Source organism: Tenrec ecaudatus, chromosome X (assembly GCF_050624435.1).
Source record: "Tenrec ecaudatus isolate mTenEca1 chromosome X, mTenEca1.hap1, whole genome shotgun sequence".
Taxonomy (NCBI): domain Eukaryota; kingdom Metazoa; phylum Chordata; class Mammalia; order Afrosoricida; family Tenrecidae; genus Tenrec; species Tenrec ecaudatus.
In genome coordinates, this window is record NC_134548.1 from 46,684,166 (window position 1) to 46,711,642 (window position 27,477).

At 39.4% G+C, this 27,477-nt stretch overlaps 2 protein-coding genes across 9 annotated transcripts in view; one reads left to right on the top strand and one right to left on the bottom strand.

The window, feature by feature from the left end:
* CASK (calcium/calmodulin dependent serine protein kinase) overlaps nt 1-27,477 on the bottom strand; it is a 450,866-nt gene that overhangs the window by 135,137 nt on the left and 288,252 nt on the right. The window lies entirely within an intron of this gene.
* On the top strand, nt 5,754-12,213 carry GPR34 (G protein-coupled receptor 34). The gene is made up of 2 exons (XM_075539135.1): nt 5,754-5,846; nt 10,802-12,213. The coding sequence occupies exon 2, from the start codon at nt 10,893-10,895 to the stop codon at nt 12,006-12,008; it is 1,116 nt and encodes a 371-aa protein (XP_075395250.1). The 5' UTR covers nt 5,754-5,846; nt 10,802-10,892; the 3' UTR covers nt 12,009-12,213.

A 27,477-nucleotide genomic window follows, 5' to 3' on the forward strand; every position in this document is an offset into this window, starting at 1 on the left:
AGTTCTGCAATCGTCTGCCACATTACACACATCCTGTGACATTTCCAGAAGTGAATTTCACACCCATTCACCTTCACTCAGTAGTTCAAAAATGTTATCTTTTGAGCCTATGTGTAAAATAAAAGTGTAAGTCATGGCACGGCCTGGTAGTCGCTCAGTAAGGAGAAGTAACTTGAAAGTGTTTGAGTTCCTTGGAGCTGCTGCAGATGGGCAGAGGTTTGGGGGGAGGGCTGCAAGGCTGGCTTTGAGCATGGGCTGGTCCCGTGGCGGCTGGCGCAGCTGTTCATGTAAACCCCGGTCTCAAGGAACCAGTCACACATGAAGCAGGTGGCAGGACAGTGCAGGTGTGGGCCACCACGCAGTCACTTGGACACATCTTTTCCAAGCGAGGGACATTTGATCTCCATGTGCCTATGACTGTTATGCTTGCCCTGTGGCATCTGTGTAGGTAGGAGATTCAAACAGCTTAAGGATGGAAGCTGGGTGGCCATGTCCGTCTGAGTGGCCTCCTCTTCAGTATGGGGTGTGCAGACTTGCAAACCTCGTGGGCTGGGGCTGGCTGCCCTGGTGAGGACTATTTCTGAGGCAGAAAAAGTGATTTCTTCCTGCATCAGAGAAATTTTGCAGAGGAGGGAAGAAACCCTGCCAGGAGCAGGGCTGCTTTAGAAACTTGAGGGTAGTCTGGTGAGGGTCTGATGCTGGGAACCAAAGCTATATGTCATTAGAAGCCAAGGTGAAGACTTAACATTAAGTTTCTTGAACAGGAGGAGAGTGTGGAGAGAGAGAAGAGGAGGGGGAAAGGAGAAAATTGAAGGCAGCAACATATAAAAATATTGAGCTTATGAAAATCATGTGCAAGGAGTACACAGTTTAAAACTCCATATAATACACTATTTATGTAAAAATCTAGTCACTACAAAGGGTAAAATAATTTTACAGGGGAGAAACCTGGCAGACACTACCATCAAAGTTACATGGCTGATAATAGCACATGTTTCTTGATATGATAGACCACGAATATTTCAGCAATACTACTGTGGTGTTCCTGTATAGCATATAAGCAGATCTCATCATAAGGAAGAAATCCCTGGGGATGCAATATGTTAATACAGCAGTTCTCAACCTATGGGTCATCTGATTCATAACAGTAGCAAAATTACAGTTATGAAGTAGCAATGAAAATAATGGTTGGGTGGGGGGGCTGGATCACCACAACACGAGGAACTGTATTAAAGGGTTGCGGCATTAGGAAGGCTGAGAACCACTGTGTTAATACATTCAGATGCTAACCAAAAGGTTGGTGGCTTGAGTCTACCAAGAAGTACTGTGGAAGAAAGGCCTGGTGATCTACTTCAGTTCAGGCAAACAAAAATTTGTCATCGAAATCCTATGGAATTATTCTGACATTCATAAGGTCACCATGAGTTGGAATCAACTCAGTGGCAACTGGTTGATTTGGCCTCAACTCACTGCCATAACTATGAGTCATAACTCTAGGACAGCTATGAATCATAACTCTAGGACAGCTATGAGTCATAACTCCAGGACAGGGTAGAACTGGCTCTGTGAGTTTCTGAGATGGCAGTGTTTTATGGGAGTGGTAAGTCCTGTCTTTCTCCTGCAGAGCGGCTGGCGGTTTTAAACTACCGACTTTGTGGTTAGCAGCCTAATGCATAACCAATATGCCATCATGGTGGTTGGTTTGGTAACCATAAAGAAACATCAGACAAACCAAATGGAAGAACATGCTACAATATAACTGGTCTGTTTGGTTCTAAACATTCCATATCATGAAACACAAAGAAAAGTGGCACTCAGGTAGTATTTCACATAAAGGAAACTAAAAAGATGGCACTGTTAGGCTGCTAGCTATGAGGTTGGCAGTTCAAACACACCAGACGCTGCAGAGGAGAAAGATAAAGCTTTGGACTCAGATGAAGATTTACTGCTTCTAAAATCCTATATAGGATTACCATGAGTTACAATTTACTCGATAAGAGTGGCTAAAGAGATTTAACAACTACATACATGATATTACTTTTTGGTTGCTTTATATTATTAGGATAATTGATAAAATTTAAAGAAGGCTAATAGATTAGATTATTATACAATTTCATTATTAATTACCTGATTTTAATAATTTTACTTTGGTTATATGATTCCCTATTTTTAGGAAATAAAAGGATAGACGAATAAAGAGAGTGAAAGACTGGGAAAGGATAAATATATAGTAAAATATTCATATGTGAGAAATCTGAGTGAAGGCATTTGGAATTCTTTGTACTCTTTTGGAAATTTTTCTTTAAATCTCTATATAAAAATATAACTTCAATATGATTAAAATAATGCATTTCCTATGGCTGTGCTCTCAATTTGTTATAGAGTGAGGCCCGTTTATTTCAATTTGATTTTTTCACTAAATTTTCTTTAAAAAATACATCCCACATTTACATACCGTAAGTCTAAATTCAATACTATAAAACAAAACCATCAAAGAGAAGTCTAACTTTTGTTTCTGCTCTCCTTCCACTGGTAACTATTTTTATTCATTTTGGGTCGGTCCTATTTTTTGGGGGTGGGGAATAAGACACGAATATTTAAAACTTTCATATAACAATATGTATTTTATATGACTACATAGCAGTTCCTTAGAGGAGTCCTGGTGGCGCTGTGCCATAAGATGAGGTTGTCTGCTCCCATAAAGGTTTACCACGGGACTCTGTCTGACAGTTTCTCTAAGAGTGTGAGCCATTTGGACGGGGGTGGGGTGGGGGGGGGTGGGGTGGGGATATTCAGGAAGCTTTTGTTTTGTGTGCCAAGGGGAACGATGCAGGAGAGAGATGGGATTGAATCTGCCCAGTCAACGAAGGGGATAAGCCTAGTGGCAAGAGAAGGCAGGGTACAGGACACCTGTAGATGCACGTAGATGTGGAGGCAGGCAGATGAGGAAGTTCTATTGCTTTTGTTTTCTCAGTGAAATAAAAAGTGATCATCAGCTGTGACTGCGAAGGAGAGAGCGAGCTGCTGGCAGTTTGAGAAGAGTGTGGAGGTGTGAAAAAAAACTCATCAAAGAGTAAGAGACTTGGTAAAGGCAGTGGTTCCCATATGCTAGTATCAAAATCACACAGATTGCTGGACTTCGCCCACAGCATTTCTGGCTTATGCTGGGATGAGGTCAAGCAAGCGCTCTTCTAAATTTTAAGTGACGTTGATGCTGCTGCCTTGGGAGCCACACCTGGTGAACCACTGGCCTAGAGAAATAGAACAGGGCTATTGGGCAGCCCATTTAAGGTTTGTGGTCGTGTATTTGAAGCAAGAGCCATCTGCATGACTGTGTGTCCCCGTTGTTAGGTCTGGAGCAGGCAGAGGGCTGGGCTTTAGAAAGAAGGAGGGCAGGGATATCAGTAAACAGTTCTTCATTCTTTTACTTCTACCTTTAGATATAGAAAGCTGAAGACACCACAAGGAGAAAGGAGCAAAGGAGGGGAAGAAGATATAAAGGAATGGGCTCAGAGCAGAGGCAGAAAGTAGAAAGCTCAGAATGGAGAGGAGAAAGCTGATGTAAGGGAAGAACTGGGAAATGCTTATACGAGCTGATCATATTTATGTCTGGTAGTGGTTCTGCTGACTCACACCGAGGAAAAAAGAAAGAAAAACATGGCTACTAGGACAGTAAAGATGAAAAAAGCAGAATTGGTATTTTGAAGAAGGATTAGCTTAGGTGTATAAAATAACTAGCTTAATATAGAAAAGGGGGAGGAGCTTTAGACACGTTTTTAGGCAATAAAAGGCTGATAGGTTAACACCTAGTTAGTCATTAAAAAAATCCCCTGCCAAACCAATTCAGTAAGACCCTTCCTTTGGAGAAGCCCTACCGGGGAAGTAAGAGCTGTAAACTATTTTATCCTGTCATTTAAAAAATCCTAACACCCGAGTCATATGTATAGCAAACTGAAAGCTCTGAAGACCATGAGGTTTGGAAGAGTATCCACAAATAATTAGAATATCAGCTAAAGCCTAAGGAGCAAAAAGTTATTTAGCCTAAAAGTAAGTGAGGTTGCAGTGTAACAAGTATGGGTAGGATTAAAACTAACTGCTCTTCATTTGAAATGACAACAAAAAAGGGGAAATGGAATTAAACTGCAGGGCCAGCAGTTACATAGGTGGCCAGAGAATGCTTCAATATTGGATTAGGAGCACAATAAAAACTGCTTAAGTTTTTTCTTTATTTCCTCCACAATATAGAAGCGATTTTAATTTACTTGGCAGAGTTTATTATAGTGATAAAAAGGCAAGAATACCATCACAAATCTCATCTAATTCTAGTATTATAGCAGTTTTAGAAAATAAATCTAAGATCTGTGGATGTGTGGAAATATACAACACTATATAGACCAAATAAACCAACTTACACATATACTTCAAGAATAAAATATTTTCCACCTATGCTACCGGCATGTCATTTTATGTGCCTAATTTAATTTCCACAAGCATCCCAGGAAGAAACAGAAATTCAATGAAATAGCCCATACACCATATGGTATCACATCCTAGAAAACACTTATTTTTGTTTAGAATTCTTTTTGGGGGGAGAGAGTGAAAGAAAATGTTCCACTATTTCCAAGTTGAAAGGCAGTTATTCATAAAAAAGATACAATTTTCTAATCCTAAGTGATGACTGATCTTAAACGTCATTGTTGTTGGATGGTGGTAAGGCGTCTTGATTTTCAAGGAGTCTGAGAGTTATCACAAGAAAAAGGGGGAAAAATGACCAACACGTGTGAATATAAAAAAGAAGAAAACCCCAACCAATTGCACAACGACCGGATGAAGGAGCCCAGATGACACAACGAAGACGAGTCTGTGTCTAGGGAAGTTTGGGGCTCAGCTCCTTTGACTTCATTCAGAAGCGCCTGAACTGTGAGTATTCCTTGATCTCAGCTTAATAAATGATCACTTATTTCAGCTATCATCTGATTATCTGCACATTAAAAGTGAAACTTGATTTATGGTGATAAGGCTGCTCTAATATTTTGCTTTTACAACAACGAAGTAAAATGGTTCTAAGTCAGACAGACGGTGGTTAAATATTGGATGAGAGCCAAAACAAAACCTGCAGGATCCCTTCATTCTTTTAGTTAAACGATGGGGACCTTTCCAATGTACTTGGCAGGGCTTATCATAGCGCTCAGATGGAGAGCAGACCAGTACAGATCTCATCTAATTCCAAAATGATAATGCCATGTGGGGTGACACCACTGCCTTGGGGTAAATGAGCTTGAGGTTGTGTTCCTTCAGTTATTTTAAGAACTCCGAGCCATCCAAGGTTATTTAACTGTCTACTGTCCAGAGTCACCTTGCTGATACGGTATTTTGTACATTGCTATAGAGATGCACCGATCTACTTAAATCCATTAAAAGTTATTTGCACATGCAACCCATTTTATTTACAATGTATTCTAAATTATCTGTAACTGTTTAACTTTATTAAGCTACACTGTCTCCCTATATTCAATTAATATATTTTATTTATTATGTTGCTGTTATTTATGGAAATTAGCAGACCAATTAAATTTTTATAGCTGTTGCTTCAGAAGTAAATAGGGTGGCTATCGTGGGAAAGAAAGAATGAAATGCAAATTATTCAACTAAACTCCTTAAAAAATCGTTTGGACACAAATAAATTTGTAACAAAACATACTATTCATATCATTCCAAAAGTAATTTGCATTCAATTTTCATTCTGTCTGCAGCGTTTAATCCAGTTTTAGAAACATGACCTGAATGACTCATTCATTATCACATCAAACTGAAAGTGGTGAAAGGTTGCTACGATTATCAAATAGGTATGTATTTTAAACATAGTAATGTGATGCTTTCACAACCATACTGTATTTAAACTGTCTGTTCTTCTGGGCCACAGAGGAATCTGTTAGGCCCTACCCTCCAGTGTGGTAGCCAATACGCTTTTATATGAGCCATTAAAAAAAAAAGTCTGGTGGAGTGGTGGTGGGTAGAAGGCATCAATGAAACAGGGCTTTTAATTTTATAATCTACCAAGCAACAGTGCTGAAAAAACAATAAACACTTACCATTTTCTATTAGAAAACCATTGCAATCACCTAATATAGCACATGCGTCACCAGTCATGTCCACTGGGAAATTACTATGTAAATATAGTGGTTTATTTCTTGTCTTTACTGGTGATTCCTGACAGAATCAAAGAAGCTCTTTTCAAAACAGTAATAAATGGTCTTAAGAATAATAACTGATGGACACATTTTAATGTGCCAACTACCTTCTAAAATCCAAACCTATTACCAAGGGTCTATTCCAACTCCAAACCACCCTTTAGAGGGTTTCCAAGGCTGTAAATCTTCATGGGAGCCTCATTTTTTACCCAAGGAGCAGCTGGTGGGTTTGAACTGCCAGCCGCATGGTCTGCAGTCCAATTCTTACCACTATACCTAGAACAGAATCTATTAATTTGCTAATAAACAATTAAATGCTACCCACCATTCAAGATGATGAGAATCATTTTAAACAGATGCAGTATTTTCACTTTATACTGCTAACTTCGAGATTAAGACAAAATAAAAATGCTTACTATTAATACCTTTCATAATTATTTATTTGAAAATTAGACCAAGGCATATAGTTTTAGGATAAGTACTCTGTGAAAATAGCTTATTAGAAATATCTTAGTTCTGGCTATCAGGATTAGACATGAAATTTGGCAAGATGCTCTTAGGGATATGCTGAACATTCTGATAAAAGTTTTGGGATTTTAAAAACGGAATCTGTTCTCTTACTCTAAAAAATACATTAAATAAAAAGAGTGATGCATTTCCCAAAGAAGTAAATCATAGCGACCTTCTATAACGCTTCCGAAGCTGGAAATCTTTACCAAGAAGGCAGTTTCTTCTTTCGTCCACAGAGAAGCTGGTGGGTTTGAACCAATGACCTTGCAGTTAGGGAGTCCAACTCTTACCTGACAGCACTACCAGAGTTCCTAAGTAGTAAATAGAGGGCAGAATCTTTTCTTAAAATCGCCAATATGGGTAACGTTAAATGAATCATGCCAAAGTACTGCTCCTGTAACTCAGCACTGAGAAAGAAAATGCTTAGTGATAAGGAAAAGTGAGGTTTGGTGAAAAGGATCATGGGCTCTTCTTAGGCAGATCTGAGTCTTAACTTGGGCACTGCCATGTAAGGGCTGTGTGGCCCTAGGCCAAGAGCCATGGCCTCTTGATCTTTAATTACCTCTTTTGTAAAACCCCTCTGACAAGTTTATTGACTGGATTACACAAATGAAGTATATATATATACTTAATGTAGTATATATGAAGTAGTATAATAAAGTATATATATATATATATATATATATATTTAATGTACCAGACACTGTGTTAAGCAATATATATATTGCTTAACACAGTGTCTGGTACATTAAACCCACTGCCATCAAATAGATCTCCATTCATAGAGACCTATTATGGGGTTTCTGAGGCGGTAGGAGCAAATCATCTAATCTTTCTCCTATGGAACTACTGCTGGATTTGAACTTTCCACTTTGTGGTTAGCAGTCCAATACTTATTCGAGAACGCCACCAGACTATAGTGACCCTGTCGGACAGACTAGAACTGCCCCTGTGGGCTTCCAAGACTTGAAATCTTTAGAGAAGTATACAGCTTCACCATTCTTTTCCAGAGAGACTAGTGGATTTTAACTGCTGACCTTGTGGTTAACAGAGTAATGCATAACTCACTATACCCTCCAGAGGTCCTGGTCTGATGGTCTGGTATACAGTAAGTGCTAAATGAGTAGTAACGGTTAACGGGTTGGTCATCGAGCTTAGGGTTCAATTCTGACAGCACATTAGAATTCTAGAGGAGCTTTCAAAGAAAACCATTGCCCATTCCAGACCAATCAAATGAAACTATCTGGGGATGAAGCCAAGAATGCATCTTTTAAAAGGCCTCGAAAGGATTCTAATATGCAGCCAGGGTTGAAAACCATAGAGAACCCCTCCTATAATGTCCCCAATTGGTGGCAGTCTGGAAAAGCAGCAGTATTAAGACCCTTATCGCCTCCCTAAGTAGATCCATCCATTCTAAAAATGCATTTCCTTAAAAGGAGGCAACATCTGTGTCTGCAATTTCTCCTCACTGGCCTTGTTCTGCTTTCTGAAGACACATATAATAAACTGAAACTAGGGCCTCGTGAAGCACTCGCATCTCTCTAGGGCAGTGGTTCTTAACCTGTGGGCTGTGACCCCTTTGGGGGTCAAACGACCCTTTCACAGGGGTCGCCCGATTCATAACAGTAGCAAAATTACAGTTTGAAATAGCAAAGAAAATCATTTGATGGTTGGGGGATCACCGCAACATGAGGAACTGTATTAAGGGTCGCGGTGTTAGGAAGGTGGAGAACCACTGCTCTAGGGTGTGATGACTAGTTCCTTTAATTTGCTACTATGGCGTGACTCGAATTCTTCTCCCCATTTGGTTTGCAGTCTTTCCTGAGTATGAAGGACTTACTATGAAACGCTGTATTCCAGGAGAGACCCTACCAGAATCCCACTAGTAGTTATAAGCGCTATTTAAGACATTATAGATCTATGAATTCAACCAAAGGTGAAATGTGCTTTTGTTACATTGTTATCACACTACTGATAATAGCAATGGCGGCCAATTATAATTTGTTGTTTTTGTTAATACAACTAAAACTTTCCCTGGACATGCACAATTGATTTTAATACTCACATGCAGATTTTACACATATCTCTCTTAAATTCCACCTTTTATTCAACATTATTTAAACATGCTGTGGACTTGGCATAGAGACCAACAAATCAGATCTGGTTATTCACCTCACAGAACTTAAAATCTAGAGAGGGAGAAGGAAGAGAGAAATATGTACCGACATGTTTTTGGAGTTAGTTTGGGCCACCTGAACTCGAAAAATCACTTACTTTCTTGTGTATCAACTCCTTTAGGCAGGGGGTGCAACATATTTCCACCTGAGCAGATGTTGTGCTCTCTGTGAGCTTCCCAGGTAGCCACGCAACCCAGGTCCTTGCTAGAGGACCCCCTCCCCCTTTCCTCTTCCAGGAAATGCAGAAATAGCCTTTCCTTTGAAGACTCAACTCATGACTGAGAAACATGCTTATGAATTTCTACAAACTTTGTGAAGTCTGTCTTCTGCTGTTGAGATACACAACAGACAGGACTCAGACTCAGTTCTCCTTCCTACCACCGGTGCACCACTGACAGTCCCCACACATACCCCCACCCCGCCCCAACTCCAGAATAACAGACTCTTACCAGGGATTACAAGACTTCCTTTTCACCAACCAGTTCCTCTTTTTTGGAATCAATTTCCCCTTACAAAAAGGTAAACCTACATTTTCCCTTCCACTAAAAAGAGGGACATCTTGATGACATCATAGGGAGAGTTCTAAGAAAGGCTGGGTTCTTTCAAATATCCCTTTGTGTGTAGTGCCCAATCAGGAAATCGTTATGATTCAAATCTATTTGACATGTCAGCATTCAGGGCTTGTAACTCCACCCCTAAAAGCAGCACCCCCCACACAAGGTCTCTGTCTTAATCCCGCTTGTTTTTTTCTAAACCGTTCTTAGCCAGGGATGGAATATTTGCGAAAAGATTAATCTAAAGGTCTAAAGGTCTTCCTTAAAACTAACTTTTATTGAGCACCCTCTAGATGCACCAGGGTTACATTATTCAAATGCGACACAGGTTGGATCTGAGAAAAGATTGAATTATTTGGCCAAGGCCACAGGGTCAGATAAGTCTGATTTTGAAAACTTGCTTTAGAGGCTGTTGTTGAGATACAGTACGGTCATTCTTAGGGCAGAATGTGATGGAATGTCCTGAAATTTGTACCTTATTTCATCTAACTTTGTACAATTGGCTTTCAGCTTGAGCTCTCTAAGGCAGTCAGTGCTTAAGACTCGCTGCTGCCACAAACAATAAGTGGATTCATACATTAGCTCTTAAAATGTTCTAGGCAGATGTCCTCTCTTCCCCTGGCCTGTTAATTGTATGCCCCCACAGGCAAATTATTTTAATACCTCCAACTTGATCTTCGGTGTACAATAGAAGAAATCTAGGACCCTCACCTCCATTTTTACCATGGAATGAGAGGTTCCCACAGTTTGTGATTCCTGCACGTCAAAAGGAATATATGCTTCAGACAGGGCAAGGGCCAAGAGCTTGGGCAGGGCCATCAGCGGGCCTGCTCTTACAAGACTATTGCCACCTGTAGGAAACCCCATGCTCAGCTTTGAAAAGTTATGAGTTGTAAATTTTCCTTCCCTTCCACCTCTAGTCCCTCAATAACCTTCATGAAAATATAATCTTATAATTCAGTAATTTATTTTAATTTAATAAAGGTAACCAACCTTGAATGTATACCACAGTCATAGGAAAGGTTAGAGCAGTACATTCTATAAGATCCTACTTGTGTTTGATGACACAGTAAATGCTACGATACACAGTGTCTGTCACTTCCCCTCCCTCCCATCAACTCCTACTCATAGTGACCCAATAGGACAGTAGAATTGCCCCTGTGGGTTTCAGAGACTGTGAATCTTTATGGGGGTAAAAAGCCACATCTATTTCCCACAAAGAGTGTAGATATCCAACTAATCCAGAAAAAGGTAAAAGTAAAGTTTCTTTAATGTCTGAAAAGAAACCATTTGTTACTTGTTCTTTGATTTCAAGTAACTGCTATTAAAATAGAAAATGACTCAATGTTTGGCATTCTATTATATATAGGAAACATCTGAATCTACCCACAAGGAACATGTCAGTGAGCAGCTTCACCATTTGATCTTCACAGGAGACAACAAGAAGTCACACTGTGACAATGATGACAACTTCAGTCAGCAGCTGGCCTTTCTCCACCAGGGGACTACACTTGATAACTAATCACAGTGACCAATCACAAAGCGTCTCAAAGTCATCAAATGTTACCGCTAACTGCTCCATGGATGAAGACTTACTCTCTAACATGTTAACGGCGTTCTACTCTATCATTTTCATCGTGGGACTGGCTGGGAACATAATTGCCCTCTATGTATTTCTAGGTATCCACCGGAAAAGAAATTCGATTCAAATTTACCTACTTAATGTGGCAGTTGCCGACCTCCTGCTCATCTTCTGCCTCCCTTTCCGAATAATGTACCACATTAACCAAAACAAGTGGACCATGGGCCTGCTTTTTTGCAAGGTTGTAGGAACACTATTTTACATGAACATGTACATCAGCATTATTTTGCTGGGATTCATCAGCTTGGATCGCTACATAAAAATTAACCGGTCTATACAACAGCGAAGGACAATAACAACCAAACAAAGCATTTACGTTTGCTGCACAGTATGGGCAATTGCTCTGGCAGGATTTTTAACTATGATTATTTTAACGGTAAAGAAAGAAGAGCACAATTCCACAATGTGTTTCCATTACAGAGATAAGCAAAATGCAAAAGGGGAAGCAATTTTTAACTTCATTCTGGTGGTAATGTTCTGGCTAATATTCTTGCTAATCATCCTTTCATATATTAAAATAGGCAAGAATCTATTGAGGATTTCTAAAAGGAGATCAAAATTTCCTAATTCTAGTAAATATGCTACTACGGCCCGAAATTCCTTTATTGTACTTATCATTTTTACGATATGTTTTGTTCCCTATCACGCTTTCCGCTTTATCTATATTTCTTCACAGTTAAATAAGTCATCTTGCTACTGGAAGGAAATCGCTCACAAGACCAACGAGATTATGTTAGTTCTCTCCTCTTTCAACAGCTGCTTAGACCCAGTCATGTATTTCCTGATGTCGAGTAACATCCGTAAAATAATGCGCCAAGTTCTTTTCAGCCGATTTCAAGGGGAGGCGAGCAGGAGTGAGAGCACGTCAGAGTTTAAACTGGGATGTTCCCTGCACGACACATCTGTGGCAGTTAAAGTTCAGTCTACGTCTTAAAGTGCTGGAGGTGGACAAATGGATACAGAATGCGAACACGCACTTCCAACAATTCATCGAAGAACTAAAACATTCTAAAACAAAGCTTTCGCCTTCAGAAAACTCACATCTTCTCAAAGCTTGTTTCTTACTTGCAATATTTCACTTGATTAATTGTAAACTATTTCAAGGGAAAGAAAAGCTTTCATTTATCACTATATGTGAAATATACACATCAAATCATTTAAAACGAAATTGTTAGCCTCATGCTCTTAAAATAGAATATGAAGTTGAGTGAAATTACAAGGCTTTAGCAACAAAATAATTAATAAAAAGTTAGAGTTTCTCAAACCACTAAAGTAGTTATTACAATCGAGTACCTACTAATTTAAAGTGTGATTGTGTTTAAAGTAAGATAAGTGACTTGGGAATCAACTTAAAAAGTTAGAAATATATGTTCATTTGTCATTCTGAAACTTGTAAAATTTGTCAATGTAATCATTTATGTCTCAGTCTTTATAGCAGATAAAATTCTAATGAATAAAAGTCTAATAAAAATAATATCATTCACTATCTATCATTGCTTAGATAAACATGCAGACACTTTAATTACTGCATAGCAAAATCAAACAGCAAATAAGCTAAGAAATTCAGCAGACCAGCCAACGGAGCTAAAATCACCCCTTACTTAACATAGGTTTGTGGCTTAGCTGTCTTGGACCCAACTATTACCATCTAGTCGCTTACAATTCAGAGCACTGCTATACAGGGTTTCTGAGGCTATATAAATCTTAAGGGGAGCAGATAGCCTTATTTTTTATCAGCAGCAAAGCTGGTGGGTTTGAGCCACTGACCTTGTAGTTTGCAGTCCAATGCTTACCCAACAGCACTCCTTCATTTCGATCACTTTGGTAAAATAACGAGTGAAAGTGAAGATGTGCACACCCTGCGGCCTAGCCAGTAGACTACTAGGTATACATCTCATAGAATCATGGATATGGATATATATATATGACAGCATATGTAATGATGTTCAGTAAACTACTACTGTTCGTAATACTAACCAAATTGGAAACTATCTAATGAATTTTCCAACAGAGCAAAGGAATGGAGATCTAAAATGTGGTCTATACACAAAGCAGAGCACTATACAACACTTGAATGAAATGAGTTACAACCACACATATCATGGGCAAATGTCCAAAGCAATGTTGAGCACAAACAACAAGCTCGGAAAGAGTATTTACCGCACAAAATAATTTATGAGGATATAGTAAAATATAAAACAGTACCATATTCTTTATGAATCTATACATATGCAATAAAAATACAAAACAAAACCATCATGGAAATATAACCAACATATATACCAAATTTGAGTTAACCTAGGTTACCTCAAACATGGCAAAGAAAGATAATGCCTATTAAATCTAGATAGTAGGTATAATACATGGGTATTTGCTTATATTATTTTTTGGAATAGTTCTCAGTATTTGAAATATTTCATAACATTAAATATCATGTGTAAGTTAGAATAAAAAGAATCAAATTCTGAAATTTTCATGTATGCTTAAAACTTGCATAGTAAGGCCTATGAGAAAAAGACCCCTACTTTGTTCATCACTGCCTCCCCAGAGTTTATACCACATGACCTGGCACAGAGGAGACTGCCATATTTGTACTGAATAACTGAACGAATCAGAGGACAAACGAAACAGAAAGGAACGGAGAGATGGCATGCTTAAGAGAATAAAGTAATTTGTGTGCATAGTTTTTCCTAGTCAATCTACCTGGATTTAGCAGTAGAGAACATCAATAAATTTGCAATTGCAGGATTATCACTAAGGCATGATTATCACCTTTTTCAAAACATGGCCAGGATTTGCTCAATTCTTTGATTACACACAGAACTCAAGTGCTATTGAGTAAACATGTAAAATTCTATTATGACAAATTCCAAGGATCCATTTCTAAGTTTCTTTAATAAAGTACGAGGATTTTGAAGCTAAAATACTTCTTAAAACTTAAAATAAGTCACTATCTGAGAAAACACTGCTAAAAAGCAGCAATATTTTTTAACGTTGACTTGATAATTTTAAAAGTTCACATGATTGGTTAAATAAAGACTAAGTCAAAGCAGAATTATGTGCAAAAATATTTGAGAATAAAAATGGAAATTCAAAGAAAAATTAGAATTAGAAAAAAGTAATAATTATTAAATACCTTGTCCCAACAATGTTAACCAGTATTAACTAATTGAAATTCAGCATTTTAGTTCCTATGATTTAAAAAGAGGAATATGTTGATTTTTACTTATGTCCTAAAATTTAAAAATATATATTATTGGTAAACATTTCACATCTCGACAAGTTTTATTGTAAATATACAGTTTGGTTAAATAACATTATGAAATATTATTAATGCTATTAGTTTTAAGGAACATTAAAAGAAAAATAAATATACCCCTATATTTTGGAAGTTGCTTATATCTTTATTTGTATTAAATAAAAATGATTCCTATTAAAGTGTTGTACAATGGCATCCTTATAATTAAAAATATATATAATAAATTATTCTTTGCTATAGCATTACGTGAAATAAGGTAGATCTTGATAAAAGAACAAAAGTTTGAATTTATCAAGGATTTCATTTTACAAACAAGGATGCATTGCATTAGGCAAATCTGCTGCATAAGACCTCTGAAAGTGCTAAAGAGAAAAGATGTCACTTTTGAGGACTAAGGTGCATCTGACCCGAGCCATGGTATTTCCAATCTCAATGCATGTGAAAGTTGAACAATTAATATAGAAGACCTAAGAAAAAATGATGCAATTGAATTATGGTGTTGCTGAAAAAAACTGCAAGTACCGTGGACTGCCAAAAGGACAAATAAATCTGTTTTGGAAGAAGTATAGCCTGACTGCTCATTAGAAGCTAAGATGGTGAGACTTAGTCTCATGCATTTTGGAAATGTTCTTCAGAGAGCTCAGTTGTACACAGGGTTGCTATTGGCGGGCACTGACTCGCGACCCACAACAACACCATAACTCCATAATTAATTTGTTTATGATAGCTCTTTTACTGGTAACAAACTTTCAGGCAACCGGAATTATAAGAAAGTACTATAACTTAAATTTTAAGCCCTAGGTTTTTGGGAACCTAAATACCTTTTGGGTTTGTATATAGATTCATCCCCCATTGAGTTCTTTTAAGCAGAGTGTAATGTAAAAGCTTTGCCTTGCTGTAATTTCTGGGCCTGGGAAGGGCCGCTTCACCCTCAGGAATGTTCCTGGGCTTGCCCTTGATAGAGATTGGGGTCATGAGTCATACTGCAACCAAGGTGGTCAGAGAGTCTAAACCAGGGTTTTAAGTTTGTCTCATCTGCAATAGAGTATGTATACCAATCATGGTTACATTCCCAATTCTGCATTCTAGCCTGAGCAGAACTGTGAAGATCTGATCTGCCGCCAACCATGATTTTGTGATGAATTTCCTGTTTTCCCTGTTTTTAAATTTAGCCATATGGCTACGAATCCTTTGGACAACATAATGTCCTCATGCCATAGAGGAAGGGAGGGGTGAACTAATAAAAAACCGTTTGACTTATTTTTAAGGTAATTTATAATTTCAACTTCTTATGCCAAAAAAATTCGGAGTGGCTTAAAGAGCTCAGTAAAATAGGAAAGCACTAATAGTTAAAAGAGCAACACAACTGGTCTATGGACGGGCTAAGAATTTTCCATTAATAAAATGATGGAAGTATCAATGACAAAAAACATGTATGACTTAAAATGTTATATTTTTCTTTTTGCCAGAAACCATAAGCAAAAAGGCAAGAGTAGGAAAAATATTCAGATCAGAAATGACATCTACTATAGGACCCTTTATGTCAAGCACCAATTGGCTGTTTTTAAGGGAAAAAGACCCCAAAGTCAAATATAATTTATAGAGAACCTCTTCTAAAGTCTTACCTGGGACAAAGACAAAGCAAAGACAAAAACAAATCACCCATATGAAGGAGGCCATCAGCATGAGGTGCTAACAGGGTCCAAAGGGTTTAAGTAGCTACCTGGCTACTTACAAAGGACATGGAAAATGAAGGAAATTGCTATAAAACCATGACTGGTGGCAGATCAATTTATCACAGTTGCAGGTTGGATGGTAGAATTGGAGAAGAGATCACGATTGGGATACATACACCACTGCAGATTAGACAAGTTTACAACATTGGTTCAGGGCCCTCTAACAACCTTGCGTGTGGTATATAACTCAGGACCACAGGACCCTAGTACCTTGATTTCCACCAAGCAAGTTCCTGTGGACAAAGCTGCATATCCCTAGGCTGGCCAGGGGAATGGCAGCAGACACATTTTGCCTAAGGGCAAATCTTTTCACAAAGAAAGCACTAACAGACAATGGACGCTAAGACTATGTGGAGACTCAGAATGTATTTATGGTCTTCCACAAACCTAGTTCTCAGATTTTACGCTCTAAGACAAAAGACAATAAGTTACAAATAAAGAAACTTGTATTTCTGATCAGAAGAAAGTATTCATGTTTTAGGATGTAATCTGAATGATAGGGATCCACCTAACTTTACGAAAGTTCACTTTATGCCACTCTGAGTTTACAAAAGACCTGCATTAGCACCTGTTTTTGTGAACGGAAAGAAATATGAAGAGGGTTTTTGCTTTTAGGAGGAAAAAAGTGAAAAGTGAAAGTAGAATCTAGCAATTGGCTTGCAGTGAGTGGGTAAAGAAGCAGCATGCACCACCTGCAGCAATAGTGTTATTGCCTGTATCCACGAGGAATTACTGAGAGTCGCATGGAGGGTGAGCATAATCATAGGATAGGTGGAAGGTGAAAGGAAAGGTATAGCTATAGTATGTATATATGTAAATATATTCATTAATAATGAAAGTGATAGAGGCCAATGTACACATATAGATGTGTTAAGTATTAAGATAGCAGACAGACTTTGGGCCTCTACTCAAGTACTCCCTTAACACAAGAACACTTTGTTCTGATTACCTGGCACTCTTTGATATGACATGATTGCTGAAGGCAAAATGGGTACATAAGCAAATGTGGGGAAGAAAGCAGATGGTGCCCGGCTATCAAAAGATATAGCGTTTAGGGCCTTAACAGCTTGAAGCTAAACAAGTAGCCATCTAGTAGGGAAGCAAATAAGTCCACATGGAAGAAGCACACCAGCTTGTGTGATCATGAGGTGTCGACGGGATCAGGTATCAAAAGATGCCAAACAAACAACTATATTGATGTGAATGAGGGGGTTTGAAGTGGAAACCCAAAGCTCATCTGTGGACAATTGGACATCCCCCCACAGAAGGGTTATAAGGAAGGGATGATTCAACCAAGGTGTAGTATAGCACAGATGAATCATACATCATTCCTCTAGTTCCTGAATGCTTTCTCCCCCACCTCCCACTCCCATGACCCAGTTCTGCCTTACAAATCTGGCTAGACCAGAGAACATACATTGGTACAGATAAGACATATGGAATTCAGGACAGATAAACCTCTCAGGAACAGTAGTGGGAGTAGCGATATCATGAAAGTAGGGGATGATCGGGGAAGGGGAAGGGAGATTGAAAGGGGGAACCCATCAAAAGGTTGGATATATAGACCCCCAAAAAGAGGACGAATAACAGAAATGTGTTTGGAGGGAGACAACAGACAGTGTAAGATGCGAAATAATAATAACAATATATAATTGATCAAAGATTCACAAGGGTGGGAGGTTGGGGGAGAGGAAAAAAGAGGAGCTTATACCAAGGGCTCAAGCAGAAGATAGTTTTGAAATGATGATGGCAACATATGTACAAATATGCTTGATGCAATTGATGTATGGAATGCTGTATGAGCCCCCAATAAACTGACTAAAAAAATTAAAAAGTGGTTTTGCCAAGCTCCTTCTACAGGGACTCTGCTTAGTGCTTAACTGTTGCACCACCAGGTGTCCTTTTGTCTCTGCTAGGTGAATATCCTTCATTTTCAGTTCATTCTGTCTAAGCAAAATGGGATGTCTGTGTAAAAAACATCAGTGTCATTAATATGTTTTGGGGACCAAAACCATTCTGCTTATCAGTCATCAAATTTGTGTGAGGTCAAACGGCAAAATCTTAAGGCCTGGTTTCTTAGTTGTCATATATTTGTATCATTGTGAATGCTCTAGCTGAAAGGCAGAAGAAAATGCAGTAAATCCCAAGCAGGTTGGAGAGAAGGGGAATAAAGGAAGGATGAAAGCAGGGGTTCTGGTGACTTCGTGTGTTATGTGTCAGGCTGCTCACTACAGAGTCTGCAGTTCAATTCTCCAGCTGTGCCACAAAGGAAAGATGAGGATTTTTGCTCCCATAAAGATTTACAGCCTTGGAAACCCACTGGGGAAGTTTGCCTCTATCCTATAGGGCCACTGTGAGTCGGAATCAACTCAATGGCAGTGAGTTTGCTTTGGAGTTTTCACTTTTATTATGGAGTGCTGTTGGTGCAGTGGTTGAAGAGCCTGGCTGCTAACCAAAGGGTCTACAATTTGAGCCTACCAGCTGCTCCATGGGAGAAAGAGGTGGCAGTCTGTTTCCAGAAAGATTTTTACTAACAGTTTTCTTGGCTTATAATTCATATGTCATGCAATTCAATAGTTCAATCATATTAAGAAGAGTTGTACAATCATCACCAACATCAATTTTAGAACATTTTCTTCTTTCGTTTTCCCATAACCTCCCAGCCTTACCCCCAAAGAAACCATTAATCCAGTTACTGTCTCCATAGATTTACCTATCCTGGTACAGCCTTGGAAACCCATGGACAGTTCTACTCTGTCGTATAGGGTAGCCATGAGTCAGAAGAGACTCCATGGCACTAGAATACCTTTTAAATTTTGCATCTGGTCCAGCAAATGCATAGAGATAAAATGCATATGATAAAATTTGGGAAAAGTTTCTCATTATAATTTGCATATAGGTGCTAGTGATTGCATAGAGTTCCTTTTTTTACTTAAAAATTCATGCAAATAATTAATTTCAGAAGTAATAAGTAACTATTTCAATTATACTCTGGTTGATAATTCTATCTCTTGCTCTCTCTCTCACACACATATACGGCCACTTTTTAGTATTATTCCCACTTTTTATATATTTCCACATATAAAAAAAGAAAAACACAAAGTAATAAGCTAGTAGGCACCCATCACTCAAGAAGAACAGATATGCTTTAGCCTAATTTTTAAAGGTACTTCTTTATATATATTTAAATACAAAAAGATCACTTCACATCCTCCCTTCCCCAGGTAACCAAACTTTCTGTTCTGAAGTTCGTGTATACCATGCCAATGTTTATTTTTATATGTATTACTTTTTGTTTTCTAATTTTACAGAAAGCTTCTTAGTATTATAGTGTTCTGTGATTTGCAGTTTTCCTGCCAAGTTATGTGTATCTAAGATGATGCCTGTAAGTTTTGTCCATGCATTCTCCATGCTGTGCAGTATTTTACTGTGTGAATAAAAACCAGCACATTTATCCATTTCCTTTAGCAGTGGGTACTTAGGTGGTTTCCAATTTTTTACCATGAGAAACCATGCATAAGTGAAAGCCTTTTACACTATGTGCACATATGCGAGCTTCTCTATTGCTGAAGTAGAAATATTTGGAAATAACAGTATATACAGCTTAGATTTTTCTTGCCTGCGATAAATTGCTCTTTAATGTGATTTTACCACTAAGATATGGTTTCCACTTTATCCACATCTTCATGAATACGTAGTTATATTGGGTTTATTAACTATTGCCAATCTGGTAGGTGTGAAATGGTATCACACTGTGGTTCTAATTTGCACATGCTGATTTCAATTATTCTGAAATAAAATATCTTCTCATGTGTTTTATGCCTATCTGGTTTCTTATTGGGTGGGTGGCCTGTTCATATCTATTCTAACCTGCTAATGATTTATCCATCCCCCCTGCTCTTTCTTATCTTCCTTTCTGTCCAATTGTTGAGTTTTTAAAATATATCCTGGATACTAATCCTTGGCTATTTATATGGATTGCAAACTACTTCTACTAGAATAAGGCTTGTTTTTGAATTTTGGTTATAGTTTCTTTTGCCAGATATCATGAGCAAAGGAAAAAATACTTTCCAATCAATAAATGTAAACAAATACTGGTCCTTTGATATACCTTCCTTGGGCCAAGCTAAATACCTTATACAGGAAATAATATATCTTACAATTAGATAGCTTAATAGTTCAGTTATAAATGGTACACATCAGTCTAAATGAGGTGTTCACGGAGAACATGGAAATACTTTTAGAATAGAGGTTAAAACTATACATTTCAAGCACATGATGTGGCAGTTACATAATCTCCTGTCAACTTGTGAAGGGGTGGAGTCTAACCTATCAATCAGGCAACAGCCAATGCGGCCTCTATGTGGGCATGGACTTCTCCTAAGGATTCTGGGAACTCCTGTATTCCTCCATGGAGGCAGACGACTCTCTCTGTTTCATCTTCCTGATGACAAGGCACATGGAACTACACTGATGCAACCAAAGCCCTGGAAATGGAGGAGCCAATGTGGAGACCCATGCCAGAGCTGAGATGCTTCTACCACCACCGGAACCACAAGACTTGCCACCCACTAGCCTGTGATCTTCCTGTATTCAGTGTCATTGCATGTGTTGTGTGAGTCTGAAGAGGAATTTATGGACTAGTATTGACATATGGGGTAATATTGGACTTATGGACTTGATCTGGACTGGGCTGGGATGTTTTCTTAATGTATGATAGTTCTTTTATATAAAATTCTCTCTTACACACACGCAAGTCTATGATTAGTTTCTCTAGTCTACCTGGACTAAAACACATGAGTATAGATATATAATTTTTTTAACGGTTAGAAAGTCTCTTAGGCCAGGAAATGACCTGTTTAAGTGTATTAAGATATCTAAAGAAATAATTAATTGGTCATTCGCTAAGTGAGTGATCAGAAAAATAAAAGTACTAGGAAAATGTTGGTATTCCCATCCCAGCACAGTCCAGAGGAAGAGTCTTGGCCAAATGAATCTGTAGTATTGTGATCCCATTGGTAAAGCTTTGGTAAGAATTATGGTGGGGCTGGATTCAATACGTCCTCTTGGCCCAAGGACATTCAAACAGACAAACAAACAAAAAAATAAACACCTAAAGCCATTACCATTGAGTCAAGTCCAACTTACAGTGACCATATAGGACAGAGTAGAACTGCCCCATAGAGTATCCAAGGCTGTAAATCTTTCCGGGAACAGACTGCCACATCTTTCTACCTCAGGGTGTTTGGTGGGTTTGAACTGCTGATCTTTTCATTAGCAGCAAGCTCCACTTAACCACTGTTCTACCAAGGCTCCTCCCTAATTAGTAAACATTAAATGTTAAATGGAGAGGGAAAGCTAATAGGAGTCAGAAGGGTAGATGCTATAGCTATATTGCCTGAGTTCATTTTCTGGCTCCATCACCTATAGTTAACTTACTAAAGAAACCAAACTCAAACTGCTGTTGAGTTAATGCCAACTCATAGTGACCCTATAGGACAGGGTTTCCCAGATGGTAATTGTTTACGGGAATATAAAACCCCATTTTTCTCACACAAAACAACTGGGGGTTTTGAACTGCTGACAATACCACCAGGGTTCCTTCTATGTAACCTCATTCTCACTGCCATTGAATTGATGCAGACTCAGTGACCATATAGTCTAGAATACAATTGTTCCCGTGGGTTTCTGAGAGTGTAACAGTTTATGGGGGTAGACAGTCCCTAATGTAACCCCTATTTATTCTACTGATAAAACAAAGATAATAACAGTATCTAACTCATAGGAAACTATTAAGATTGAATGAGTTAATAAAGAATGTACACTGGTACAGATAGGAATTGGAAACACGGGAATCCAGGACAGATGAACCTCTCAGGACCAGTGGTGGGAGTGGCGATACCGGGAGGGTGGAGGGAAGGTGGGGTAGAAAGAGGGAACCAATTATAAGGATCTACATATAACCTCCTCCCTGGGGGACAGACAACGGAAAAGTGGGTGAATGGAGACATTGGACAGCATAAGACATGAAATAATAATAATAATTTATAAATTATCAAGGGTTCTTGGAGGGGGTGGGGTGGGAGGGGGAAAATGAGGAGCTGACACCAAGAGCTCAAGTAGAAAGCAAATGTTTTGAGAAGGATGATGGCAACAAATGTACAGGCGTGCTTAATACAATGGATGTATGTATGGATTGTGATATGAGTTGTATGAGCCCCCAATAAAAGGATTTTATAAAAAGAAAGACAAAAAAAGTATAAGCCTTAAAATCATACCTAGCAAGTTATCCACATACCCAAATGACAAGAGACAGGGCAAGTTAGAAAGTATTGCTGCTAAGATTACAGTTCAAACACGCACGAGTAATTCCAAACAAAAATGTGTTAAAACATGTCTTTGCGATCAGTGATGGCTGTAGACAAATTCTCTCAATAATACACTTGTCTTAGTCTCATTAAGGTGCCTTAAAAAACAGGTCAATTCAAAACAGTGGTTACCAAGGTGATTTGCTGGGCCAGCTCAGCTCTAGGCAGAGAGGTCAGGTTAGCGTACAAAGTTTTGATGACTGTTTTTGGGCATTTCAAAGGGGTTATCTAGATAGATTTTCTTTAACACACAGGATGATCATGGGGTCTTTAGGAAGAAGGTTTAAGAAAATCAAAAAGGGTAAGAAAGTTGTGCCCATTAATTTTTCCTATCATAATAATGCACCTGTTCATTCTTTGAGAATAGCAAGGGCTGTACTAGGAGAATTTTGTTACGAGAGCTTATCCCATCCAAACCCAAGCCCCACTGGATCTTACGCCTTCAGGTCACATTTTGATCTCAAAGCTTAAAGAACATTAACAAGGAAAATGATTTGCAAGCCACCAAGGATGACAAAACTGCCATGGTGTAAATCCAAGTGCACAGAATTCTTGCGGTTATCGAGAGAGAAACACTGCTTCTGAAGTGTACCCAGACCCAGATGGACGAAATGTCGAGAAAGAATAGCTTCACATTTAGATATTTTGTTTATGAAGGTGCGAGGAGATAGTGTGAGAGGCCATACCTGATCTCCTCTGGCTTTCCTATTGTCAAGAGGCAGGGATCATATGAGCCTCCACACTCCCTCTTTCTTTACCCTATTCTGACATCAACCGTTCGTCCCATAGCACTCTACTGCTATGCTGGCTTCTGTCTTTCGTTGCAATGGCCACACAGAACTCACAGATAATACTCACAATTATAGGGGTTTATTAGGGAAGTCAGTAGCTTAGCACCAGTCAGCATCAGCGAGCAGTAAGGATACCGTCATTGGTCCACAACACCACCTCTCCTCAGCCAACATCAAGTCTCTTTCTGGTCTTCAGCCTCTTAGCCCAGTCCACCTGTTGCACTGTCTTACAGTTCTATAGTCTCAGGCTCTATGAGAAAGTACCCCTTAGTCTTGGCTCTCTTCCTCTCAGTCTCTGCTGTAACTGGTCTCAGTGGCCTCTGCCACTTCAGACAGAGATCTTGGCTGTGCTCTCTTCCAAATGGTCCTGCTATTTCTTTCTGTGTTTCAGGAGACGCGTAAAAGCCGAAGAATGGCTTTCATGAAACTGTGGTTATTTAAAATGAAGGGTCTTAAGTCACTCTTCTCATAGAGTCTTAAAGATGCCCCCAAGGAAACCAAGGGTGTGGCTTCGTTCACACCCTCTACTAAGATCAGGACTTAGTCACACCTTAACCCTGTAACAGAGACCCCCCAAAGGGGATAATAGCCACACAAATACACACACACACACACACACACACACACACACACACACACCACATGGGGAATTATAGCTAGAAAGGCCATATTGATTGACTCTAGCTCAGAAGGCTTTTATGATTTTGCACCAATCCTTTCTTCTTCTTCTTTATTTTTTATTACTTTTTGACTTACCCTTGTACCAAAATAGAATGGCTGTAAGTTGAGGTGTAAGCTGAGGGTAACCTCAGCGCTGGAAAGAAAAGCAGTGGGAATGGATCTGGATCAAATGACGTGGGGGAAGGAACATTTCACCCTCTACTTTATAAAATGTTTCTTCTGATGGCATGGCCAAAATAGATGAGAAATAATGCTGCTGCTGTTTCCAAGGAACCCCCGGGGCAGTGCTTCCTCCAAGGTAGATCTGTTTGTTCTTCCGGCACCCAATGTAGTTTCAATATTCTCAAAAGCATCCGTTCTTCTAAGGCATTCTTTAGTTCCTGTGTTCCTTTCACATGTATATGAGGTGCTTGAAAAGACCATGGCATCTTTGCTCTACACACTTTACACTGAAAAGCTTTCTTAATAGCAATATCTAGGGGAGGGGAGGTAACAGATTCATTTTAGTTTATTCATCAGAACTATCCTCCGAAAAGTGAGCAAGGAAAAAAAGTCAGAAGGACAAATGAAAGAATCGTGTTATTTAGCCGCCTTACAGCAGACTGAAAATGTGTGTGTGTGTGATTTCCCAGAGGCAAGCAGAAATAAGACCAGTGGAAGATGGGCGCTACAGCATTTTTCAGCAGATTTGAAAAGTGAGTACAGACCTCAAACATAGCAACAATTGTGAGAATGATGCAAAACTAGGCAGGGGAGGGGAATCCTAATCCCAACTATGTGGACAGTCCCCCCTCCCTGCAGAAGAATTCACTTCAGAGGACAGCACTGAAGCTACAGCTCAGAGAGAGGGACATGTCTGATCAGAGCACACGGGAGCAAATGAAGGGAGAGGAAGAGAGTGGAACGTATCCTGGTCCACCAAGCCCTGAGGACGATATCTCCATGCAGAGCAGCCAAAACAGAGAAGACCATATGGCCGGCCCCACTACGAGAAAGACGTCCCTGGCTGACCCACAGCACTACAGGAGACAACATTGGAGACATAGTATGGGAATTGTGCCCGATCTGACCCCACCACATTGAGGCGAGACATGAAGGGTGTGCAACATAACAGCAAGGGGAACAGAGCAAGGAAGTCCCCAGGAGAATATTAAAAGTAGACTTTAGGGCCAGGGCCTGGCACCCCATCAGACTTGACCTGAAAAAATTCCTAAATGCCTGCAAACAGACCTGGGATTATTTACAGGCTTTTTTTTTGGTCATTGGTTTTTTTGTTGTTATTGTTTTCTCTTGTTGCTTTGTTTTGCTCTGTCTTGTTTTTGTGCACATTATTATCTCTGCAGGTATATCTAGATAAGATAGGCGTGATAAACAATCCGGAGGAGAAAACAATGGGACTGACATGGGAGAGGGGGTGGTGGGGGAAAGGAAGTGGGTGGTAACAAACCCAGGGACAAGGGAACAACAAGTGATCCAAAATTGATGGTGAGGAGGGTGTAGGAGGCCTGGTAGGGCTTGATCAAGGGCAATGTAACCGAGAACAATTACTGAAACCCAAATGAAGGCTAACCATGATAGTGGGATAAGAGGAAAGTAAAAGGAAATAGAGGAAAGAATTAGAAAGTAAAGGGTATTTATAGAGGTCTAAATACAGGCATGCACAAATGTAAATATATGACAATGGGGAAATAGATTTATGTCGATATATTCAAAGGTTTAGTATTAAGGTAGCAGATGCACATTGGGCCTCTACTCAAGCACTCCTTCAATGCAAGAACACTTTGTTCTATTAACCTGGCATTCCATGGTGCTCACCTTCCTGACATGATTGCTGAAGAGAAATGTGTGCATAAGCAAATGTAGTGAAGAAAGTGGATGGTGCCCACCTATCAAAAGATAATAGTCTGGGGTCTTAAAGGCTTGAAGATAAACAAGCAACCATCTGAGATGCAACAAAGCCCACATGTAAGAAGCACACCAGCCTGTGTGATCACGAGGTGTCGATGGGATCAGGTATCAAAGAACAAACAATCATATCATTGTGAGTGAGGGGAAATGTGGAGTGGAAACCCAAAGACCATCTGTAGGCAACTGTACATCTCCTTACAGAAGGGTTGCGGGGCAGAGATGAGCCAGTCAGGGTGCAGTGTAGCAACTATGAAACATACAACTTTCCTCTAGTTCCTAAATGCTTCCTCCCCCACTATCATGATCCCAATTCTACCTCATAAATCTGGTTAGACCAGAGGATGTACACTGGTACAGATCAGAGCTGGAAACACATGGAATCCAGGACAGATAAACCCCTCAGGACCAATAATACCAGGAGGGTAAGATGGGGGAGAAAGAGGGAGTCGATCACAATGATCTACATATAATCCCCTCCCTTGGGGACAGACAACAGAAAAATGGGTGAAGAGAGACATTGGACAGTGTAAGACATGAAAAAAATAATTTATGAATTATCAAGGGGTCATGAGGGACAGAGGGTGTGGGTGGTTGTGGAATATGAGGAGCTGATACCAAGGGCTCAAGTAGAAGGCAAATGTTTTGTGAATGATGAGGGCAACAAATATACAAATGTGCTTGACACAAAGGATGCATTTATAGATTGTGATAAGAGTTATAGTAGCCCCCAATACAATGATTCAAAAAAAAATAAAGAACCAGGCAGTGTTTCGTTCTGGTGTACACAGGGTCGCTTTGAGTCAGAGCTCATTCTATGGTGCCTAAGAACAAAAACAATAGACTGTAAATGGAATAGAAAGAAAGCTAATTCAAAGAATTGTTTCAATATTGTATGGGTGCCCAACACTACAAGCACTGAATCAAGTTTGAATTAGATGCCTTTTAGGTCCCTCCAAGGAATCCCGGTGGCCTGTGGGGTAAATATTGGCTTGCTAATCACATTGTTGGTGGCTCAAACCCACTAGCCACTCAATGGGAAAATGATAAGGCTGTTTGCTGTGGCAAAGATGTAGAGCCTTGGAAACCCCATACAGGATGGCTATGCGTCAAATCAACTTGATGACAGTGGACTTTTGGATGTGTTAGGGCCCTAACTCAGTGGCAAGCAGGGACTGCCTGTGGTCATGTGCTACTCCAGGGTGTATGTGTTTTGGGGAGGACTGCTGGTGTTGAGGAGGACGCTGCTTGCTGCACACATAGCCTATGGTCCCCAAGTAATTTCTCAACCTTCTTTTATAGTGCATTTGTCTGGTGTCTCCAGCCCAGCATATGGTAGGCATTTATTAATATTTATCAATAAATCTATATTCAAAATAAGCTGCCAGTTTCTGGGAGCTTTGTTACATTATGTAAGGTGCTCCGGCTTTTTGGCTTTCTTACTGATCCCTGGCTCTGTTCTATGATCTTTACATTTGGTGAGAACGTTACATTCGGTAATGCGGACACGGCATCTTCACTGTAAACCTGGCTCAACAGCATGAGCCTGAAGTGGAGTTCATTCTACTGTGTGAGGAGTTTCCAATTTCATCTGACAGCTAATGTGTAGTCCAAACTATCTGAAGGTCTCTAACGAACACTGCCAGCACAGCTGTTATAGGCA

Coding starts and splice junctions, on each gene's coding strand:
- GPR34 (XM_075539135.1), top strand. CDS start 10,893: ATGATGACAACTTCAGTCAGCAGCTGGCCTTTCTCCACCAGGGGACTA.